Source organism: Paroedura picta, chromosome 7 (assembly GCF_049243985.1).
Source record: "Paroedura picta isolate Pp20150507F chromosome 7, Ppicta_v3.0, whole genome shotgun sequence".
NCBI lineage: Eukaryota > Metazoa > Chordata > Lepidosauria > Squamata > Gekkonidae > Paroedura > Paroedura picta.
In genome coordinates this window covers 42,674,829-42,697,982 of record NC_135375.1, presented here as the reverse complement: position 1 = coordinate 42,697,982, position 23,154 = coordinate 42,674,829, and the positions used below count along the sequence as shown (strand labels likewise).

Sequence of the window (23,154 nt, the reverse complement as noted above, 5' to 3'; positions counted from 1 at the left end):
CGACTCGGCGCGCAGGAGGGGGCGAGCGGAGAAGGAGGAGGAGGAGGAGGAGGAGGAGGAGGGCGGGACCAACCATAACAAAACAGAGAGGCGAGCCACGGCGACGCGTCTCCCGGTAACAAGCCCTTGCTCCGCCCCTCCCCCCGCCACCGGGAAGGGAGGCAGCAGGTACGTGCAGCCGCTGCCCCGAGCCCCCTCCCGTCCGCCTCCTGTCAGGCGAGAGGCTGAAGCGGAGCCTTCCGGGGCCCCGGGAGGGCGGCCGGCGCTGCTCTCGAGCCGGTCTGGGAAGGAGGCAGCCGCGGCGCAGTCGTCGCCCCTCTCGTGGAGACAGGGCCGGGCCGCCCCCTCTCTGGTCTGGGAAATCGGCTGCTGGGCGGAATGCTCTGGAGGGCTGCCTCTCTCCCTCCCTCTCCCTCTCTCTCTCTCGGTAGAATAATAATGAGAAGGCTGCTTCCATCGCCCGCCCTTCCCGGTGGGCTCCGGGCCTGCGAGAGAAGAGTTTGTTCTAGCTAACGAAGCAGGCTCGGTCCCCCTGTTGACGCTTTTCCTCTTCCAAGTTGGCGAACAACGTGCTTGCTGAGCATCTTAAAGAGTGTGGAAAGTGGCAGCGGGCACTGTAGCGCTGTGCTGTCACCCATTCACCCAGGGGGTATATAGCAGTTATCTCAGCAGTTGTCTTTCCTTGCACTTTACCTCTTGCCATTTCTTTTCGTCACTGATGCGTCGTCTGCAGTTACTTTCCTCCCTGGTTTAGATTGCAGGACAGGTGGTAGTGGAATGGCAGTGTGGCTATTTCTCTTCCTCCACACAGCTTATGTAGAACAACATTTGAGTCCTGTTGCTTTAGACTAACACAGCTATCCACCTGAATCATACTTTATGTAGTCCATTTCTTCCCCCCTTTTCCTTCCATTTCTCCAAGCAGAATGACATTTATTCCTTCCTTCCTGAAGGGAAGCCTATGTAGAAATAGTACTAGTTAAGCTAGAACAAGTATACCTGGGCAGATGAAGAACTAATAGAGTAACTGATGCTTCCAAGATTCACAGCTGTAGTTCCTGGAGGAAATGAAAAGTAGTTGTGGGCACCTTCATTAAACAGTAGCTGGAAACTCATGGATTAGCTCTTAGTTCAAATAAAGTGTTTCAGAACTCTTGGAGTGGTTGTTTCAAACCTCCTGATACTCCACTGTTTTGTTTGCTTTCTAATCACATGTAGTAGATATTTCATCCTGTACCATTCAGTAATAGTTTTTAAAAAGCAATGCATATAATACAAAATTATTTTAAAAACAACATTTTTCTTGTGCAAACTGGATGACCTAGATTTGCATTTCAAATCCTTAATGAGAAAGGGTTCAGATGCCACCTGGGAGGTTCTAGAGGTGAGTCCTGACTTCTGTGTGCTCTGCCCATGTCCTTCGTGGTTGACTACATGTAATGATTATGGAGTGGTCAGCTGGACAAAAGATAAAGATTTTGAGAGGACAAGAGAGCCCACAGCCACTGCTTTTCCTTAAAGATATGTCTAACCATTTGCTATATGAGCCTCTTGTGGCGCAGAGTGGTAAGGCAGCCGTCTGAAAGCTTTGCCCATGAGGCTGGGAGTTCAATCCCAGCAGCCGGCTCAAGGTTGACTCAGCCTTCCATCCTTCCGAGGTCAGTAAAATGAGTACCCAGCTTGCTGGGGGGTAAACGGTAATGACTGGGGAAGGCACTGGCAAACCACCCCGTATTGAGTCTGCCATGAAAACGCTAGAGGGCGTCACCCCAAGGGTCAGGCATGACTCGGTGCTTGCACAGGGGATACCTTTACCTTTTAAACCATTTGCTGATTGCTAGTATACTTTTTCAGAATATGGAGTTGCAGCAAGTGGTTGTGGCCTGCTGCTGCAATTCTAAGTGACACAGAGTAAATAGAATTATTTCAAGCCAATTGTCCATATAGTTTGGGAACATAAACTTGGCTGTTATGGGGACAATCTGTAGGGAGATTGATTAGGGAAATGATCGTGCTGATTCTTATGCTCCTCAACACTTTCTGATATTTTGAACTAATGGCCTCCTACGGAATAGCCTACCTGGATTGTGAGTCAAAGACGTTGTATTTCAGAGATCGTATTTTTCCTAGAAGGCTGATTCCAGAATATATTGCTGGGAGAACATTTATATGAACTTTGGCATGCTGTGGAGTTAGGCAGGGCTGTGCTTTGTCCACCATGCTATATGACATTTATTTGAAACCTCTAAGAGTGATCATCCAAAGATATAGGGTGGTGATATCCACATGTAAATGACAACCCAACTGAAACCACTTTTCTGTGGGGGTCCAAGATTGTCACAGGCTTCAAGGAATTTCCCAAGCACTGTTTGAAGTGCTGATGCTGATTGTGATTGCAGTCCACCAAATGCATCTTTGTAGCCATTTTGGTTACCTGCTAAGTACCTTCAAAATCTCTCCTACTTAACTGAGCCCTTTCTTGTTAAGGAGTTCTGTTTTCTTTTTAATTATTCATAACACTATAGTTGTTAACATGTATATTTTTATTGCTGCTATTTTATGCTGCCTGTATTTATTGCTTTTATGCATAAATCATACTACATATATTGACATATTTTGGCCGTGAAGCACTCACTGACTTAGTTGTGTGATGTCATTAAATGTTCATGAACATGTTGAGTTGCTGACAGAAAGTGTCAGAATATTGACAGTGTAGATTCTGTAAGTGAAAACTTCAGCTGAAAAATCAGAGGCCCTGGAGGTACACAAGGCTGCATACTTTTGACAGAAAAGGGGATTAAGCTGATGAGACCTTGAGAGTAGAATGGGGAAAGATGCTATAGGACAGCATATTAAGGAAGTTCTGGATGTAGTAATGGGTATTTTGGGCCAAGAAACCAAAGCAGTAAGGAAATGGTAGAACTCAATTTCATGTGAATTTGAAATGCACTCTTATTTGCAGAGTATTTTGTGTTCCTGTTTCCTATTGTGTGTTGATATAAGTTTAAGGAAGAGGTCTATATATGAATACAGGATGTGTCTGCCCAAGAGCTTTCTGACTAATGTTCTGGAAAGATGCTGCTATAGGCTTGTCTCAATAAAAAATTATAAGCCAAATTGTTGTGGATCAACTCGGTAGCATGTATGAGATTTTCCTGCCCAAGCTAGCCCAATCATGTCAGATCTCAGAAGCTAAGCAGAGTAAATTGTGCTTAGTATTTCAAAGGGAGACAACCCAGGAATACCAGGCCCACAATGTAGAAGCAGGCGTGGCAAACCAGTTCTTGCATTTCTTGCCTTGAAAACCCCATGAGGTCACCACAAGTCAGCTGTGACTAATGGCAAAAAACATCCACAATGTAGTATTTAGGATTAGAATTTGGGCTTACCTCAGTCCCTGTTTATCAGCCTGTTCCCTGACTAGAGAGTAGAGCTTGATTTGTTTGGCTCCACCAGACTTTATTGCTTCCCCAAATGTTGTTGTTTTCATTGCTGCTTACATTGCATCACAGTGGGGGTGTTTTCATGGGTCTAATGCCCTAAATATAAAATCATATACCAAACCAGGAATAAGCCCTGAGTCAGTTTTTTTGAACCAGCACATAACCTTTAACTACTTTTAGTGGACATCAGTTTACGGCCTCACTGTAGGGCAAAAAAGTTAGGTGCCAAACCCTCACTGTTGTTGTTCCTTGATTGTTTTAAAAGTAAATTATTAGATTGTTTTAAACTTGGTTTGATCCCATGAGCCTCTGAGAAAGGGCAGCATATAAATGTGAAAATAAATAAATAAATTTGCGCACCAGGTTTCTTTTTAGCAGGGCACAACATTTACTCTTGCATTTTATCCTTCCAGAAATCCTGTAAATTGGATTGGAGTTGTTGTATGACTAGCCCAAGCAAGCATCAGAAACTGTATCAGCATATAAGCTTGGATTAAGCAGAGAACAAGAGACAATGTCTGTGAACTTAATGCAGTTCTGTTTGTGCAAGGTCTTGTGCAACAAGCTATGTGCTAAGAGTGCTTAGAAATTGATTACCAGTCTGCTTCCAGATAAGGTTCAAGGTACTTTCAGGCTTTACGCAGCTTGGGCCCTACTTACCTACGGGACCGCCTACCTCCTTATGCCCCATGCAGGGCACTTCACTCTGCAGGTATGAATCTGCTGAGGGTCCCCAGCCCCTGGGAGGTGCACCTGGCCAGGACCTTTTCAGTCCTGGCCCCTATCTGGTAGAACGAGCTCCCAAACGAGCTGCAAGCCCTAATGGTATTCTGAGTTCCACAGGGCTTGCAAAACAGAGCTCTTCAGCCAGGCGTTTGGTTGAGGCTGGGGGGGGGGGCCTGGGGTATAAGATCTGGTCCCCTCCCCCCGAGTTCAGATGCAGCATTAGAGCATTAGGAATGGATCTAAACTTACAGCACAAGGCTCATACACCACTGTTCTTTGTTAATGTGAATTGGGAATGAAAGCTGCTGAATGACTTTTGGGTGAAGAAAGAACTGCCTAAAGGTAAAGGTATCCCCTGTCCAAGCACCAGGTCATGTCTGACCCTTGGGGTGACGCCCTCCAGCGTTTTCATGGCAGACTCAATACGGGGTGGTTTGCCAGTGCCTTCCCCAGTCATTACCGTTTACCCCCCAGCAAGCTGGGTACTCATTTTATCGACCTCGGAAGGATGGAAGGCTGAGTCAGCCTTGAGCCGGCTGCTGGGATTGAACTCCCAGCCTCATGGGCAGAGCTTTCAGACAGCTGCCTTAGCACTCTGCGCCACAAGAGGCTCAAGAACTGCCTATGCATGGACAAAATATGATGAAGCGGGAAAATTATGCATTTGAAAAGGCTTGTTTGAAGCACTAAAACATGAAGGACTTAAAGGAGCAATAACATAATTCATGACATTGTGGCTATTGGAGAAACCAGAAAGCACTCCTACTCTATTCTTGGAGTCCTTGCTGGTCAGAGGAAAAAGTTGTGATCAAGCTGGACCAGCCTACTTGCTTAGAGAAGTGTGACAAATAAGCAGCCTGTTAAGGGTCTGTCATTCATAACTGTGTATGTATGTTTTGTGGAAAAGTGCTCTGTATGAGAAAACATCAGCTTGGAATCTGATAAGAGAGGGAAATCAAATCTCCTTCAGGACTTATTTAACTTTATAGTTGAGAGACAGTTTTACTAGATATATTGAAGTCATCCACACAAAATATTTACCTTAGTAAATACATTATCCTTGGTAAATACATCTTTGTTGTTCATTTCTGCCAGTATCCTGTCTGTTGAGTCAAATGTCCAAGAAAAGTGGGCTCTATTTACCTTGCATATAAGCCTTGGTGCAGCAAGTTTAAATGCTACCATAGTTTAAATGCTACTAATCTTTCATTCAAAGCTTGTGACCCCGTTTTTATTTGATTTTGGGTGGTTGGGGTTTAAAGAACCTATTGGAAGAGTCACAATCGAGGATGAAGCATTCTTTAGTCTAGTACACCATTGGCTCGCAGCCTCTCCTTCCTTCTCACCCTGTGGCTACAGTTACTGTCTGAAGAAAAGGTGCATGCAGCATGGAAAATGAATCAAGGGTAGAATCAAAATGAATCAAATGAATCAAAATTCAAGATGCTGAAAATTTAAAAAAATACAAATATTGATTGCTTTGAGTTGGAAAAAAGTTATGAAAGATGTCACTTTGGAGCCAAAAAGAACAAATGCTAAAGAAAAAAAACAATAGGGGTCAGTGGCCAAGAGAGAATAAAAACTGAGAACCAGCACTTGTGAAGAATGGACAGACTGGAGAGACCAGCGAGAGGATAGTGTCAGAAGTACACAAACAGAGGGGTTTGTGGAGGATGTTCTGTTGAATGGTATACCAAATATAACTGGATCAAAATGCAGTTAGAGAAGAAATTTGTTGTCCAGGAATAGGAGCAGATTATTAGAAATCTTGGTGGGAACAACTTTGAAGCTAGCAAAAGATTGAGAAGATCAAGAGGAGTATTAGAAAATAAGTTATAGGGAAGGAAGTAATTGGGCAAAAGTTGGATAGAAAAAGTCAGATAAGATTAAATATTTACAGGTGGAGAATAGAAAGCTGTGGGACAACATGGGGTTGACAGCATAAGCAAGGGATGAGCTATCTCTAAAGTGGACTATGGTTAAAAGAAGGTTGCCACATGCTTCATAGAGTGAGACTAATAGTTTATGGGAGAGGATGCGGAGAGAAGGAAACCTGGCTCAAACCTGAACAAAGAAATGCAAGATAAAGAAATAGGAATAAAGTAGAAAGGTCATGTGGTGAGAATGACATGAAAATGTTGCATTGGAGGATATCAACCTTCTTGAAGAAACTGGCAAAACCTTTCTGGCAGGAGTGTATGATGAAGTCTGAAGTTATAGAGGGTAATCAAGAATGGAGAGAGCAGCAAGGAGTTGTGCTAGAAGTAATTAGGGAAATGCAGTATAACTGTAGAAGTTGGGGGACCTGGCAACTTGTAGGGAGCATCTCATTTCCCACTGTCCCACTGCTCCCTCTTTCCCCACCCTCAAAGACCTCATAGCCTTTCACCTTTCCATATTTCCCTTTCTCCTTTCCATTCACCAACCTGTATTTTGTCCTTACCCCATCTTCAGCTACAGTATTTCATTTATAACCCACCTTTCTCCACAATGGGGACCCAGATTATATCCTCCTCCTCTATTTTACCCTGTTTGGTAAGTTAGGCTGAGAATGTATAATTAGTCCATGATCACCCAGCAAGTTTCCATGGCAGAGCTGAAATTTGAACCTGGGTCTTCTGTCTGAAACTCAAACTACACCATCACACTGACTGCTGCCTTTGAATGATAGTAAGCATCCAGTTTTGGGTGAGTCATGCAAGTCGTAGTAGTAAATTGCTTGGTGGTTGCTGCTGTGCTGGCCTCTATTGTGTCCTTTCTTAGAGGCCAAATCAGCCTTGCTTCTACCTCCCCCCCCCATTTACTGATAGAAACTAAGTCTTGAAAGGTGGACACTATGATGTAGTTCCTGGCAATAGCTACTAAAGGCATTTATTTCTTAAAGCTACAGACACTCCTTTTATCATTTAGGATTTCCCCCCTCCCCTTTTTTAAGATTTCAGTTTTTTTCTGAAAGGCTGTGGCTTTTCTCAGTTTTGTAGAAATACTGTCTTGTCTGTCCATGCCCAGTCTCTGGATATAAATATTCACTGATAATGCTAAAAGGAGAATTTAATATACTGATTGGTCTGAAACTCGATGTGCTCTCAGGGCATCTTATATGGCTGTGCCAACAATTCTGTCAGTTATTTACTTGCCAGTAAAAAACAGGCTATTAAGCCTAGAGTAGAAATCCCAAAGCTCAAGTACACTCGGATGCATCTATTAGACAACTGAGGCATTTCTTCTAGTTGTATATGAATAACTTAACTGTATACAGATTGTTTTTCCCCCTAGTAGTCTATACCGAACAACATATTTAAGTGTGTGCCGAAGTGGAATCAAAGTATGAAAATCCTAACTTTGTTTCCTTTTGCAGCTCATCTACTCAAGCTTGATGTATGTGTCCTCCATTGCTTTAATTTGGTTGCAAATTTGGATAAGCATGGCACAGATCCAGCAAGGAGGCCCTGATGAAAAAGAGAAGACTACAGCATTAAAGGGTACAAATTAATTTGGAACTTCTCCTCCGTAGGCACTTCGTACACTGTGTTCTGATGAACTGTAATTTTGTGGTTAGTAAAGCAGGTGAGCAAGTGCAAATAAGTACAACCCACTTTCTTGGTTGCTATACATTTATTATCCCTCTCCATAATCCATGGCTTCTTGTTCTCTTCTGTGAAAAAGAAAAGCTTCACCATGCATGCAGTGGGAATGTTTTATATGTGCGTAAAGCTGAGGGAACCTGGAACAATTCACAGAGGAAATTAGGTTCTACCATTTTAATAAAGACAGCCTATGTTAGAAAAATAGGCAGTTTACAGAATTACTTTTAAAAGCAGTGTGTTAAAGTAGCACGAGCTAATATCCTGCCACTCTGTTCAGCAAAGTTTGATGCCTTCTTCTAGTCTAGAAAGCCTTCTCTAGCTTTTTTGGGGGGGATGACTTTTACATCTCTGTCTATACAGAATACCTTGCTGATATGATGGTGAATCTTGTATTCTGTGCTAACATGCATATATTAAAAAATAACCAATGAGCAGGATTTGGCTAGCAATCAAGATCATGCATTTTTTTCCTAGGATGTTTCCTGTGGATTGGCAGCTTGTGTCCCTTTACAGTGAAATTATCCCCAAAGTACTTCTGTAAATGAATATGACAGAGCCCTAAACCATGACATTCTAGCAGTCTGACTAATACCATAATGGTGGTAAAGGGTAGCTGTCCATCTGCACCATGCTTAATCTCTCCTGTGTATTTTCATAGCAGCCATCTTGTATGGGAAATCAGTTACTGAGCTTGGAATGGGGATACCCAAGTCCAGGTCTGTACTTTGTTTTGAAACTTTTTGAGTGGCCTTAAGGAAGTCACTATTTCTTATAATACATCTCATGGGGTAGATGCGAAGATTAAAAAAACCCCAAAAAACCAAACTCCTCTTCCATTAGCTCAAGTTCCTAGAACAAGGGAAGGATACGAATGAAGATCAATTGAACCTTGATGTACTTATATGGCAGCACTCAAGCTTGCTTCCATTGGGAGGCAGGACAGTTGTATTTTCCCCTTTCCTGTGTCTGGCTCTGTTTCCACTGTTGCAGTGGGAAGGAGAAGGAAAAAAGAGACCACAGAAACAACCACCCTAGAGAGGATTCACTTGTGGCAGATTGAGCCTGTGTCTAGTCATATGTCTAAGTGCAATGTTTCAACAGACTTTTAAGAATTTGGTAGCATGACTTCTTATTGTAGCAAAAAGTGTATGTATTCGATGCAGTATACATATACATGCATATATAAGTAATACAGTTAAAGTGATAGCAATTACTGAGGCTTTTTGGTTCACAATTAGAAGATATATTATTTTGCTTCCAGGAATAATTCAGTAAGACTTAAGATTGTTTTGTTGCTGTTTAAAAAGTGTTGACTCAATTGGATTTTTTTAACAGTTATCCTGATGTGTTCATCACTAAGATGAAAGACTGGAGAAGGTCTAAAAGTTTTTTCTATGAGCCTCTGTTATTCAGGTTTAATGAACTATGATTGACTTCTATGATGCAGTTACCAAGGCCGGCATGTCTCAGGGCAAGATTAATTTAAAAAGTGAGCTGATAAAAAAATTGTACATATGAAGAGTTGAGACATCCCATTGCAACTACTTATACAGTTATTATTCCAAAACTAGTCTGCAGTGTTATTTGAAAACATGGCAATTGAGGAATTATAATTAGTGCTTTCTAGCAGGTGTAAATTGGGAATACACTGTAAATATGGACAACTTATAAAAAGCTCAAATATCCAGTTACATCTTATTTATTTTTAGACTTTTACCTGACTCAGGCTGTGATAGTTTCAGAGGTGTTCTTTTAACCTGTTCAGCAAAGTAATACTGACTAACCCATGTTTTGTTAGATGGGGGTTAGACAGAGTGTTCATGCACTTCGTTTAAAAAACAAAACATTTCCTGCATCACCCTGTAGTTCTAGAGTAATATTAAAACTACTGAAGTAATTGTATTTGGATATACTCCTGTATAGATGGAAGCATGCTGTTCATTTGGAATAAATTAATACCCCGATCAAAGCACTCCAGGGCTATAATATCAGATCTTACATTCTGGAATGCTGTCTTTCCAGAACCCTAACTATGAACTTGAGGCCTGCAATAAGATAAGTTCTCTTTCCCACTAATGTCTTTTTCAGATTTGTTATCTCGAATAGACTTGGATGAACTGATGAAAAAAGATGAACCACCTCTTGAGTTTCCTGATACTCTTGAAGGTTTCGAATATGCCTTTAATGAAAGTAAGTAATCTATGATGGAAGAAGAAATAACTTAGGACTGACAAACTTTTTACAATTTTATTTTTATTATACTTTGGTTTCTAGCTTACTGATAATTATGTTTTTGTACAGTTTGAAAGTAGCACTCTGGAATAGTCAAGTGTGTTGATCTGATCTGCACAAATACACATTTTGTGTTGTTTCAGTTGTCCCAATTCCCTGTATCCATTATTAGACTTTTTAAAAGTAGCTTTCATATAGTACAGGTGTGGTATTATTGATGCATCTTATTCTGGTTCTTCTAACAAACTGATTTAGAAGTGGGTCTGTTTTACTGTAATTGTTGAAAGAGCCACATGTGCAGTGCTGTATATACATGGAGCTTCTCCTTCAGTTGAAATGAATAACAGCATCCTTAGCAGTTACAGAGCTCCATGCAAATGGTGAAGCTTGCCTTGCCTTGCCTTACCAGCAGAAGGTTGCTTGATCAAGTTCATCTGTTTGAGGCTAGGGTAAAGTATCTTCTTGAGTGCCACGCACATGAATTTTAGAACTGCTTTTGTGGAATTGCCTTAGTGGCTTTATTCACACTATATTAGATTCTGTTTGTAGCCAGTTTTTCCATATGAAAGGCAGAATATCATCTCATAATTGGCCAGTCTATATGCCTTATCTTTTCAGCTGTAGCATCATGGCCATATTAAAAACATTTATAATTTGTTTGTATTTTTAATTTCCATTAAAAAAATAAAAAGTGTATCATCAGATCTTTTAAAAATTAACATAATATTACATCAGTTTGAGAAACTAATTAAGGATTTTGTGAAGGTTGAGTTGTTCTCCCAAGTCATGCTTTTGATTTACAGGGAACTATTTTTGCTTCTGGGCTACTCGTTGTGGTTTTAGGGACTTTCTCCTAATGGTGGCTTAGCTAGGAATCAAGAATCACCTCTGGATTCATATAATTTTTGCTTCATGTTTGTATAAAATAAATATTCTGTGTCCACCTACGTTGTGTTTTTGGAAAATTGTTAACTTACGCTATGGAATCTCCAAGCAACCCTAAATGGACATACTTAAAGTTTTCCAGGCTTGACAAATATGTGCAGTTTCCAGCAAACTGTAAAACATTATTCTAGAAGAAGTTTTTTGAAGGACATTTATATACAGTCTTTAAGATATGTATCCCAAAAATGCTTGAGCCAGGCTTATCAGAACTGTGTAGCATTCAGGTGAGATCAAAAGCAGCTCTTTGCAAGATCAATAACATTCTCTTTTTAGATTTCATATTTCCCACAGAGATGAGACTTGACATTGTAAGCAGTTTCTGAAAATACAGTATAATCTTAGTTTCTAAATCCTGGGGATGCTACCAGGAAGTCTGCTAGGTCTACTTTTGTCTATTTAAACAAACTCAGGAAATGTAGTTTATAACTCATTGCAATTCTGAGACAGATTCATTCACATTTTGGTATCTGTATATCTTACTGTCAGTGAAACTCTGAGTATCAACTATTGCCTCAACAAGTGATCCCTTCAACTGTACTAAGGAAGGGGGACATTCTAGAAGCGGAGGGAAGCGGTTGAGAACATCTTTGATATTCTGTGTAGTCCCACAATGGGGACTGTGCCCATGCAGGCATGTCAATGGAGAGAATTCTCCAGCTTCTCAGAAGGGGTGTCCCCCCTTTCAGTGCTTGTGCGTCACTCTTTTCCCACCAAAACGACAGAGAGGGAGAGATACCTTCTTCCCTCTGTCCTGCTGCTGCTGAGCTGAGAGGATCCTCCCAGTTTCATTCATCATGGTAGGGTTGTTTTTTTCTTTTTTTGCTTCTACTTTTCCTCCATAGATTTCTAAATTCAAATGGCTCAAAGGTCTTTGTTTAAAAAGAAGTCTCAAGTGCAGGATGAAAATGCTGCAGACTAACAACCACTCTCTCTGTGTCATCTTTCTGGAGGAGTCAGCAATATATACCAAGGCAACTCTGGACCTACATTGGCAACTATATTGGTCTGCAGATCTGATTCCTTCGCACCACAGCATGTTGGAAACATCCCCCCAAGTAGACCAAGACATAATCTAAATACTCTGACAAGGGATATGCTCCATCTCGTTCAAAATGAAACGAGTCTGCACTTGTTGTGTCAGAGCCAGAACTCACAGAAAGTGAAGCCTTACAGGACATACTATCTTCAGTACCACACACTACTTCTTCGCTGGAGGTCTCTGGTTTCGAGACCTGGAGGTCTCTGGTTTCAAGAATGAGCCTTACCTGGATCCAACCAAGTGCTAAGTAGAGAGAGGACTTGCCCAATTCAACAGCCACTATTTCCGACTCAGCAAACACAGCAGTCTATTCCCATGCAGCCATTCTCTGATCAGCCTTGGTGGGGTGCACCCTGGCCTCCTACGTTCTAACCAGGCCCCTCAAAGGGATATTTCCCCATATAATTTACATTGTTTCTTTTGGCTCTTGGAATGCTAACACCACCTTCTCAGCAGGCTGTGCCTTTTTTCCACCAGCAGTTCTATCACCGGCACCTGGATGAAGAAGAGGAGAGATGCCATTCTGACCCTGGATTTAGAACTACCTTCAGATCTGTCTCCAGTTGAAGTGAGATTCAAGTGGGTAGCTGTGTTGCTCTGAAGCAGCAGAACAAATTTAGAATCCAGGGGCACCTTTAAGACCAACAAAGTTTTATTCAATGTATGAGCTTTCATGTGCATGCACACATCCTCAGATACAATATCATGGAAGTATCTGAGGAAGTGTGCATGCATACAAAAGCTCATAACTTGAATAAAACTTTGTTAGTCTTAAAGGTGCATTTGTTGTTAGATGCGAAGTCATGTCCGACCCATCGCGATCCCATGGACAATGATCCACCAGGCCTTCCTGTCCTCTACCATTCCCCAGAGTCCATTTAAGTTTGCACCGACTGCTTCAGGGACTCCATCCAGCCACCTCATTCTCTGTTGTCCCCTTCTTTTGCCCTCAATCGCTCCCAGCATTAGGCTCTTCTCATGAGGTAGCCAAAGTATTTCAGTTTCATCTTCAGTATCTTGCCTTCTAAGGAGCAGTCAGGTGCTACTGGACTCTAAATTTGTCCAGTTGAAGCTATTGGAGATACCCTCCATGGGAATTAGCATTTGTTTGCTGAGCAAGTGCTTGGAATGGCTAAGATGTTAAAGGTGGATATCTAAAATCGGAGAGCACTTTGGTCAGCCAATGCTAACTGGTAGGAGGTCCCCAGTCCTAGAGATTTATGCTTGGCCTCAACCTGAACTAGGTCCTTTTCAGCTCTGGCTTCTGCTTGGTGACATGAGCTCCCTGGAGAGATCAGGGCCCTGACGGAACTTGTAGAGTTCTGTAGGACCTGCAAGATGGAGCTTTTCTACCAAGCTTATGGTTGAGGCCAGCTGAAATACAGTTGGAGCATCTGATCTGGGCGTCCCTGGCATTTTCCACCCCCTCCTCCAACCCTAACACCATTAGTGCTTCTGGAGCATATTTTAGTAAGTATAAGTGCAATGTTATAAATTGCTGAGTTACAAAACCAGTACTTTGCATTGTGGCCAGAAAACAACAGGGAGAGTTTGTTATTTTATACTTGGACTTTTATTCCACTCTGTCTTGACAGACTCAGGGCGGATCACAACATAGGCAAAGCCAAATGAAATTCTAAAAATGCAAAAAATAAAAATCTAATTAATTTAAACGAAGATTTAAAACATCATTAAATTAAAATACTAATAATGCCCATAGAAATTTGTCTATTATATGGGGGAAAGTGGGATGGGTCATAATATCATAACCATCATTCGGGGGTATAGTTTGGTGGGTGCAGACAGAGGTCAGCAGCTTCAGATGTCAGGCCTCTGCAATAGGTTGAGTGCACCTAGAGATGTACTCCCATTGGGAGTTGAGTTCTATGCTAGGTGGAACATCTGCCCAGTTTTCAGATGGCCATCTATAGAGCATATTAAACATACCTTCATATTCTTTTTTGTTGTTGTTAGGTGCAAAGTCGTGTCCAACCCATCGCGACCCCATGAACAATGATACTCCAGGCCTTCCTGTCATCTACCATTCCCCGGAGTCCATTTATACTTGGACTTCATACTCTTAGGAATAGGCTATTGTAATGATTGACAGAAATCTAAAACAATTGAATCCTCCCCAGAAATACTTATATTTCTACATATGAAAGTGAAAAGTTGGAACAGCTTCTACTGAGGTATTAATGGATAGTATGAGTGAAGACATTTTTTGTCCGTTAAAAAATTTGCTCTGCAAATGGGAACATTGAGAAGCTTATGTTGCTCCAAGTGCAATAGTAGTTAAATCTTGAACAAAAACTTTATCATCTAATGCTTTTCACACTTTCCATTCTGGGGAGGGAGTCTTTTCTTTAAACATAGGCATTTATGCACCACTTTGCTTTTAAATACCCTGATGGCTTTTACGTGTTGTTACTTTGAAATCAATTGTCATGAAAGTGATGCCCTTTGAAGGGAGAAGGTTCAACAATTTTCAGGTGCTTATTTTTAGAGCAATATAACCTTTCTAGGCTGCATATTTAAGAGTGCACTTTTTATTGCTTAGAGAAGATGGGATGAATGGTACTGAAACATTGTTGAGAGTTTCAGCATTCTAAGTGGCATTGGTAGAACAATAAAAATGCATTCGTGATGCTAATATCTTGCGACCGGCTGGAATTTTTAACATGTGCACTGTATTATGTTTTCATATTCTACTATGTCTGTTCTCATAGTCTCTTTTACAAAGCAGTAATAATAAAATGATTAGGTGTGGCTTCCATGAAACTTAAGAGAATATGAAAATATTGTGTAGTTCTTCCTAGGTAACATAGTATATTTTCCTTAGTTACTTTTTTGTTAACTAGTATTAATTAAAATTTGGCATAAAAACTGGTCATAGAATTTTAAAGATTAGAAACTTGGAAGACACAGAGCATGATTATGCAATGAAGGAAGGGCTGTTGGGACCTGAGATATCAGATACGAAGTCTGGGAGAAGCAATCCCCTGGGGGTTAGTAATTCAGGCAAGTGAAGCATACTGAAATGGAGGTAGGTAGGGTTAGAGAGATCAACTTTTATGTTAATATGAGTAAACAGCATAAAGGTCTTGGGTTTTTTTGCATGTGGAAAAGTTTTTCAATCAAATGCTGTTCTTATCTCTCCCTGTCCCCCATCCCCAAATGCGCTTACATACATGAGGAGGATATGTACAAAGTGAAAATTTTAAATCTTTGCTTTGGTAAAGAAAGTTACATGTTTTCATTAGAAGACTTCTTTCACTAACTGAAACCTTATTTTTGGATTAATATGTTCTAGGATTTGGAATATTCTTAGACACTATGTTTTGGGTGTTTGTTTTTTTTTACATTTTTGTTATGATATTTTATAGCTAAGACTTGTGCCAGTATTCTCTCTCTTAGATTTACATTTCCCTGGAGCTATCAATTCATTTTGATATGTAAGGTTTCTGTTTTACTGTTTCCCTTATCGGTAACTAGATATGCTACTGTATGTCAGCCATAAAAAGAGAACTGCAAGGTAAGAAAAATTATGTTCCACAAAAATGACATAATGGGAAATTCAGTATCCTATGGATTGCCAAGGTTTATATATACAATTCAGGTTGGGGCAGTTGCTTTATTCTGTATTTTCTTAAAGCTTATATTCTCAGGGCTTTTCCATACATGCTGTGAAACTGATCTGGAAATGGGTGGTAACAATGAGATCCATTTTGTCTGAATGTATTCATAATTTAGAAGGTTTCAATAGTATATGAAAAACAATGCTTTTTTGTAAATGAACTGCAGCCTATACTGTGAGTTGTTTCTACTTCTTAAAAACTTTATTTTATACCTGCTATTATTGCTTCTCTTACAGAGGGACAATTAAGACATATAAAAACTGGGGAGCCATTTGTCTTTAACTACCGTGAAGATTTGCATAGATGGAACCAAAAACGCTATGAAGCTCTTGGAGAGGTATGTATTGTATATAAGCCATGTACTACATATTGCAATGTATAGTATATGTTTAGTTGCCTGCTTGCTGTGTAGAGCTAATATCTTCCATAGTGAAATAGGAATCGTTATGAAAGTTTGCATTTAAAAAGTAATCTAAATATTTCCTAATTGTGTAAAATTATTAAGGTACTAATTTCAAGAGGCAGATGAAGGCTAAAGTGACAATCATAGCAACTGCCAGTATACAAGATCATGTGCAGAAATGGCTCTACATGAACTAATATAAAAATGTGAATTCTTCTATTCAGAATGAATTTATGCATCTCACCTGTAATGGGTTTATGCATATTATCTCAAATATTTGATAGTAGAATATGGGTTTTATTTCAAGAACCATATTGTATAAGGCAGAGTTCTCAAACTTTAGCAGCCCACATACCCTAAACAAAACTTTGGGGGAAAAGCCTTTCCCCTCCTCCCATCCTAATGTCTGCCTTTCTAAAGGGCACATAACATATTATGCATGTCCTATGAAGGCCACAGTCCCCTTATGTAATTAGAATCATATTGTGAGAACCATCTCAGCAGCACTTTGAAAGTCAGTTAAAGAAAATGTTCATATTGTCCATGTGTGGTTTAGAAGATCAGGTCTTGGAGAGTACTGAATTCTGTAGGTCCCTCAACTCTAAATACACTGTTACCTTGACGGAAAGAGATCTCATGACATATAGAAACATTCTTATTGGTTAATAACTTTGTTATGGGCCAGCTGAACCTAGTCAGAAGAGATCCAGAAAAAACCTTTCAGAGCACCTCCTAGTAATTACACACAAGCTACTATTTAGCTGAAAGCTGCCATTAGTTGTATGTCGATGTAGTGGTGTTTCAGTCTCTGTCATGAAATCCTTTGCATTAAAATAGTGAAAACCAATTTTATACCTGAGGTAACTCTGACTGTATTAGATATTAGAGGCAAAGCACATTGTACCCAGGATCACAACAGGCACTAGCACGTATACCTGCACTGTGACCTTTCTGGGTTCTGGCCCTCCTTCCCCTGCTCCTGCTCAATCGTGAGATCCAGTGTGGTCAAGTGGTTAAAGAGTAGCAGACTCTAATCTCAAGAGCTGGATTTGATTCCTGATTCCTCCATATGCAGTCAGGTCCTGGAGACCTTCAGGAAGATGAAAGTAAGACAGGATGAAAGAGAAAGAAAGAGACGGAGAAAAAGAGAAAGATGGGGGAGGGAAGGGAGGAAAGGAAGTCATCAGTTCTCCTGGAGAAAACCCCCAACCTATACAACAGTGTCTATGTAGCTCACCACTATCCCCCCTTCCCATCCAACCCCACATTTTCCAAAGGCCAGGCCAAGTAGACTGTTGTGGGCTGTAATGGGCTGCCACCTTCCCACCCTTCAAATCTTCCAAGAGCCTGGCCAGGAAGGCCAAGGGGTGCTACCACCTTTCTCCCCCCCCCATTTCACAAAGGCTAAGCAGGAAAGGCCCAAGGGGGGGGCTGCCTCCTTCCCACCTTGTTCTCCATATCTCCTAAGGGTTGTGGGGAGAATGTGCCTCTTTCCCACCAATCCCCCACATCTCCTAAAGGCTGGGCCAGGCAGGGAAGGCTGCAGAGCAACTTACTGGCAGCAGGGCATGCTCTGAGTCTGGCTCCTTTTCCACCCAGCAAACATCTGAAACTGGCAGAAACTTGGAGGTAGAGAGCTGAGACCTTATTAGCCTTTTCTGGATGAGAACTCCCTCCGGATTGCGGCTAATCTATCAGGGCGGGCCATTCCTGGCTGAGGGCCATCACCTGGGGAATATTTCCAAGGGGGGCCAATCTGGTAGGGAGTGACGTATCTGCATGCAATTTGAGCTGATTGGTCCTCATTGGCAGAGTGCAGTTTGAACTGATTGGCCCTCATTGGTAGAGTGTTCCGTCTCTATTGGTGGCACATCCTCAGGGAGGGCCACTCCAGTTCTGGGTGAGTAATCAGTTTGGATTTTACAAGGTTTACTGATGGTGATTAATAAAAATTGTTGAATTACTGTTTTGTGTAAGGGCTGTACCTTTTTAATAACTGTTAGAATTCCTGGGTCAGCAACTCGTCAGTGAATTTTTGTGTGTGGTTTTCTAAGATTATGCTAAAATTGGGTGACAGGGTGGTGGCAGCTCTTGAAGTTCTTTCTGTTTGAAAGTAGGGGAAGCCAATTCTGTTCTGAGTTCCCTTTTGCTAGGTGGGGGACAGCAGATATTGAACAAGAAGAGTGAAGATAGAATTAGAAAAGTAGGAGAAAATGCATTAAGAGACAGATAATGCTGGGTGCAGGTGGGATATCCGAATAATTTTAGACTGAGGAAGAAGGAGGAGGAGGAGGAAGGAGGAAGGAGGAAGGAGGAAGGAGAAGGGTTGGTTCTTATATGCCACTTTTCCCTACCCAAAGGAGGCTCAAAGCGGCTTAAAGTCGACTTCCCATTCCTCTCCCCACAACAGACACCCTGTGGGGTGGGTGAGGCTGATATCACTTCCCGGTTAGAACAGTTTTATCAGTGCCATGGCGAGCCCAAGGTCACCCAGCTGGTTGCATGTAAGGGAGCGCAGAATCGAACCTGGCATGCCAGATTAGAAGTCCGCACTCCTAACCACTACACCAATAGTGTGTATAACTGATAATAGTTGGCGGTTATATAGCATTTTATGAGCCTCTTGTGGCGCAGAGTGGTAAGGCAGCCGTCTGAAAGCTTTGCCCATGAGGCTGGGAGTTCAATCCCAGCAGTCAGCTCAAGGTTGACTCAGCCTTCCATCCTTCCGAGGTCGGTAAAATGATTACCCAGCTTGTTGGGGGGTAAACGGTAATGACTGGGGAAGGCACTGGCAAACCAACCCCATATTGAGTCTGCCATGAAAACGCAAGAGGGCGTTACCCCAAGGGTCAGACATGACTTGGTGCTTGCACAGGGGATACCTTTACCTTTATATAGCACTTTAAAGGGTGATGATATATACATTATTTTACCCTTACAACAATTTTTGTAAACTAGGTATATCTTGTAAACCTTAAGAAATACCAGGGTTAAGTGATGTGGAGGCAGGCAGTGACAAACCACCTCTGAATGTCTCTTCCTTGAAAACCCTATAGAGTCGCTGTCAATCAGCTGTGACTTGACATCAACAACATATAAATGTTTCTGAAACATGTTTTATAGTATACTGTCGAATTATGCAACTCTCTTTCTTACTATATTCCTGGTAATGTGTCATTTTATGACTGTCGTTATTCCTGTCAAAATCTATTGATTTTTGTTTAAATTTGTGATGTATTTACTTTGTATTAGAGACTGAGAATACTTTTATTTTAATCTTTATGTTTTAAAATATTTTCTTTTATAATTTCATATGTTTAGCAAATCGTTTAAATTCTTGACACTCCCCCGCCCCCCACCAAGTGGTAAAAAATATTCAAAAGGCTAGTCAAATATGCACAGTGTCCTGGGTCAAAATCAGTATGACTGTAAGTATTACTGAAAGGAATTTGGCTGTTGCCTGTCTGTTGGCACTTCTATAATAGGTTGTCCTAGGATTTCTTATAAAATCCAGAAAAAGCTGCTAACAAAGGTGCCAAGAAAAGCTCAGCAGTTGTGATCATAAGCGATCTTTAAAGAGAGAGGGCTGAAGTGTGAAAAGTGGAAGCAAAGCCACCATTACAACAAGCATACATGTGATTTTTAAAAATGAATGATGGAGACGTTAAAGGCACTAATTGGAGAGATATGAAAAGTGTTTCTCTCCTGTTTTTAGGGAAAGTTGCCAAGAAGGCACAGATGGAGGTATCTTTTTGAGGAGAATGGACAGAAGCACATATTCAGTATGCATAGTATTTGGCTTTCTGAAAGATTATTGTAGTTTTGAGATGTTTTAATATGCGTAATATTTACAACAGCTCCCTGAGTCTGAACTAGTCTTTGGAAGAGCCCTCTTGCTTGTTGTGTGAAACTTCTTCAGACAGAAATGTAGATTTGAAAATCTTATACCTCAGTTCACAAGCTCTCATGTATTATTCAGCATAATCAGTAGCATGCTAAAAACAATTAACAATTTAAATAAGGCACCACTGCTGTAGTAGCAGCTGAAGCATATATAGCTCTAGGATTGCCTGGGAGCAGAGGCATCTGGCTGCAGATGGTACAGAGCTGGTTGTGGGACAAAGGGTGAGGAGTGAGAGAAGGATGTATGTGTTGGCTATCCAGATTTCCCTTAGAATTCTTGTAGTGTTTGACATTGCTTTTCTCTAAATGGAGGCCCAACAAGAACAAAATGCCCTGGATCCTCCTCAGATGATGTATCCCCTTCCCCTCTGTTTGACAGCAATACATTCATGCTATATTCAGACACTTGGTTTTCCAAAAAAGTATTGTAACTTAAGTATGCCTGACTAAGTGTATTTTTATAACAGGCCTATGATGATAAATAGACCATTAAAATACCAGAAAATAGTTTGGTTTGTTCCAGTCCCAATTGAAACCCTATTGTTGTTCCAACGCCATTATCATAGCCTTCTTGTCAGATCTGTAGAGACTGCGGTCCCTTTCTAGAGCTGTTTTCCCTTCGCGTATATTTCTGATATCAGCCTATGGCTTCCTGGAAATTGTGTGTCTGCATAATAGTCCTCTGGGAGCACTACAGTTCCTGTTCTCATGGCACCTGAAGTATGACCATAAAACTATTCAAGAAACTGAAGAGGAAGGGACGGACAAGCAAGACATCTCCCTTGCTTGTGAAACTCCATGCCCTTGTTTAGTGACATCACTATAAGAGATTGCTGCTTATCCCTAATGAGATTGAAGAGTTACACTTTTATCTGTATATAAATGTCATATCTATATAAACTTCATTATAAAAAAACATGGGAAAGCTGTTTATAAATAGATCTCCCATAATGAGTACTTTACCCTTCCAGCCTCTTAATGTGTAATAAAACGTACCTAGAGTGCTGGTGTCAGTGATGCAGATAGAAGAGAGAAATGGACATGATGGTGTTGATGTGGACAGAGGTCAAAGTTTCTCATAATGTATAGATCATGTCAATCATGCTGTCCCTATACACTGAAATGTTTTCATGATTCAGAAGAACTCTAGTGCTAGCCCCTTCATTTACCTTCATTGCTTGCTCTCTCAGTACACACTAAACCCAGGCCCAGTGCCTGTGAGCGATCATACCCCTGCCCAAATCCACTCTTAGCCAGCAAAACCGTTTCTCATAGGTGAAGGAGAGAGATAGAAAGCCAGACAGTAAGTTTTCGAATGCAGAAGTAATGTTTACTAAGCTCATTCTAAGGAAATTCAAAAAAGCATCCCATTAGGTTCCAACACATGCACATGTTCATACACATCTCAGCCAGCTTTCGATACAGCTGACACATCATGACTTGGAGACCCTTGACAAGTAGTGAAAGAGATTTTGCTCCCGCCTTGCTCTTTGCTGATTTTGTACCTGTTTGCTTCTCAGGCCCTGTGTGGTTTTCTCCCTCTTCTTTTCTGGGAACATGGTAAGAGTCAACCAGATGCAGATGGGTGTTGCCATAGCCTTCTGTTTGGGACAACCTGGTGAAAACTTAACAGAAGGCTGTGATGGACTGATTCTAGACACTTGTTGGAGCCTGATTTTGGGGTGTCTTTGGCAACTTGGCCAGAGATTACCAGCATAGGTTACTTTCTATCACAGTAAAAAGTCTAGTGTGGGGGAGGCAGTCAAACATACAATGTCCCTTTGAGTTCGAAACAAACTTGAAAAAATTACCATCTGTAGCTTGTGCGTGCTACAAACAATGGAGTCCTATGGTTGTAGGTTGAACATATGAAGCTGTCCTATACCAAATTACACCACTGGTCCATCAAACTGGCAGCAGGCTTCCAGGCTCTCGTCTTTCACATTACCAACTACCTCATTCTTCTGAATTGAGATGCTGGGGATTGAACCTGGAACCATGTGCATGCCAAGCAGTTGCTCTGCCATTGAGCCACCGCTTCTCTGTGTGAAGGCTGTCTTTGCATAGCTTTCAAGTGGACACAGTCACAGATCCAGAAATGCACAGCCACATGTTTATGGCTTTTGCCTACAGCATTCCATAAAACAAAGCTCATCTAAGAAACATATAAATTCAATCACACTGAGTGCAGGCTAACATTGCATGTCAGTTAAATGATGACAGCATCATTGAATCCTGCATAATTTCAGAAAGACATAAATTGTGCAAGCCTTCTTGGTTCTCACACTCTACCTAGTAAATTAGCATGTCTCCTCCCTTGGTTTCTCCCTGGTTGTGCTGCGTTCTCTGCATCTGCTGACTAGTTTGGCTTCCCTGTCTTTTACTGCTTTGCAAGATCTAATCAGATTAGCTGTCCAAGCTGCTTTATAATCTGTGCTTTCTGGGAGCCACTGTTGACCCCTTCCTTCCAGGCTGTGTTGTCTCTCTTGCACATTAAAAGACTATTTGCTTTTATTTGTAATCCATAGTTTTCACATTTATGATCCAGTTTTTATCAAAAACTTGTTAGCGTTTTAAAAGGTGCAGCAAGACTCTTTGCAGCATGGTAGTATGGCTATTCCTCTGGAATAATTTCTTCAGGTAGTGCTGCTGTTTTTGTTGCATTTATGAGCAATGGCTCATCATGGCATTCCAATTGTTGTTTTTAAATATGGTTGAGAGAGTCAAAGATGGCTACTGGATAAGTTTTTAACATGTTTTGTGATTAGGCCCATCATGTCATGTTAATTCTTCAAAAATATTACATCACAGTACTGAAATAGATGATGTTAAAACTTGTATTTTAGAATTCTTACATACTGTAAGGCTTGGCAGAATCTCCAGTAATGCTAAAGACCTATGGTATGTGTTCCCTTTCAACACTGTTCATGGAACATACACCCAAATCAGATTGAAATAAACAGCAACAAGCTTATCCTCTCCATTTTATTTTACCACTGACTATTGGCACTCTAAAATTCTTGATTTCTTATTTACTAGTTCTAAAGAGTGCCAGGACTCAAGCTCACTCAGGAATGCCAAACTATTCCCTTGAGATGGATTGCAATCCAATTCAGTATTGCTTAAATGTTGATTTACACAAACAGTTGTTACATTTTTGGCTGCTTTAATTTAACCCAGTGACAGCTGTCTCCATGGTAACCTTTTTGTCTAAAGCTGCCTACCATGCAAAAAAGCT

At 41.0% G+C, this 23,154-nt stretch overlaps 1 protein-coding gene across 6 annotated transcripts in view; it reads left to right on the top strand.

Annotated features, from left to right (window-relative positions):
- Positions 1–10: 10 nt before the first annotated feature.
- ARB2A (ARB2 cotranscriptional regulator A) overlaps positions 11–23,154 on the top strand; it is a 269,563-nt gene continuing 246,419 nt past the window's right edge. For 5 of the 6 annotated variants that reach the window (XM_077347635.1, XM_077347634.1, XM_077347632.1 and 2 more), the window contains exons 1-4: positions 11–168; positions 7,528–7,651; positions 9,845–9,946; positions 15,847–15,947. In XM_077347635.1, coding sequence (XP_077203750.1) covers positions 7,546–7,651; positions 9,845–9,946; positions 15,847–15,947 — 309 coding nt within the window. In that variant the 5' untranslated portion in view covers positions 11–168; positions 7,528–7,545. Of the gene's footprint in view, positions 169–7,527; positions 7,737–9,844; positions 9,947–15,846; positions 15,948–23,154 lie in introns of all 6 variants that reach the window. The other variant, XM_077347633.1, reaches the window with a different exon arrangement.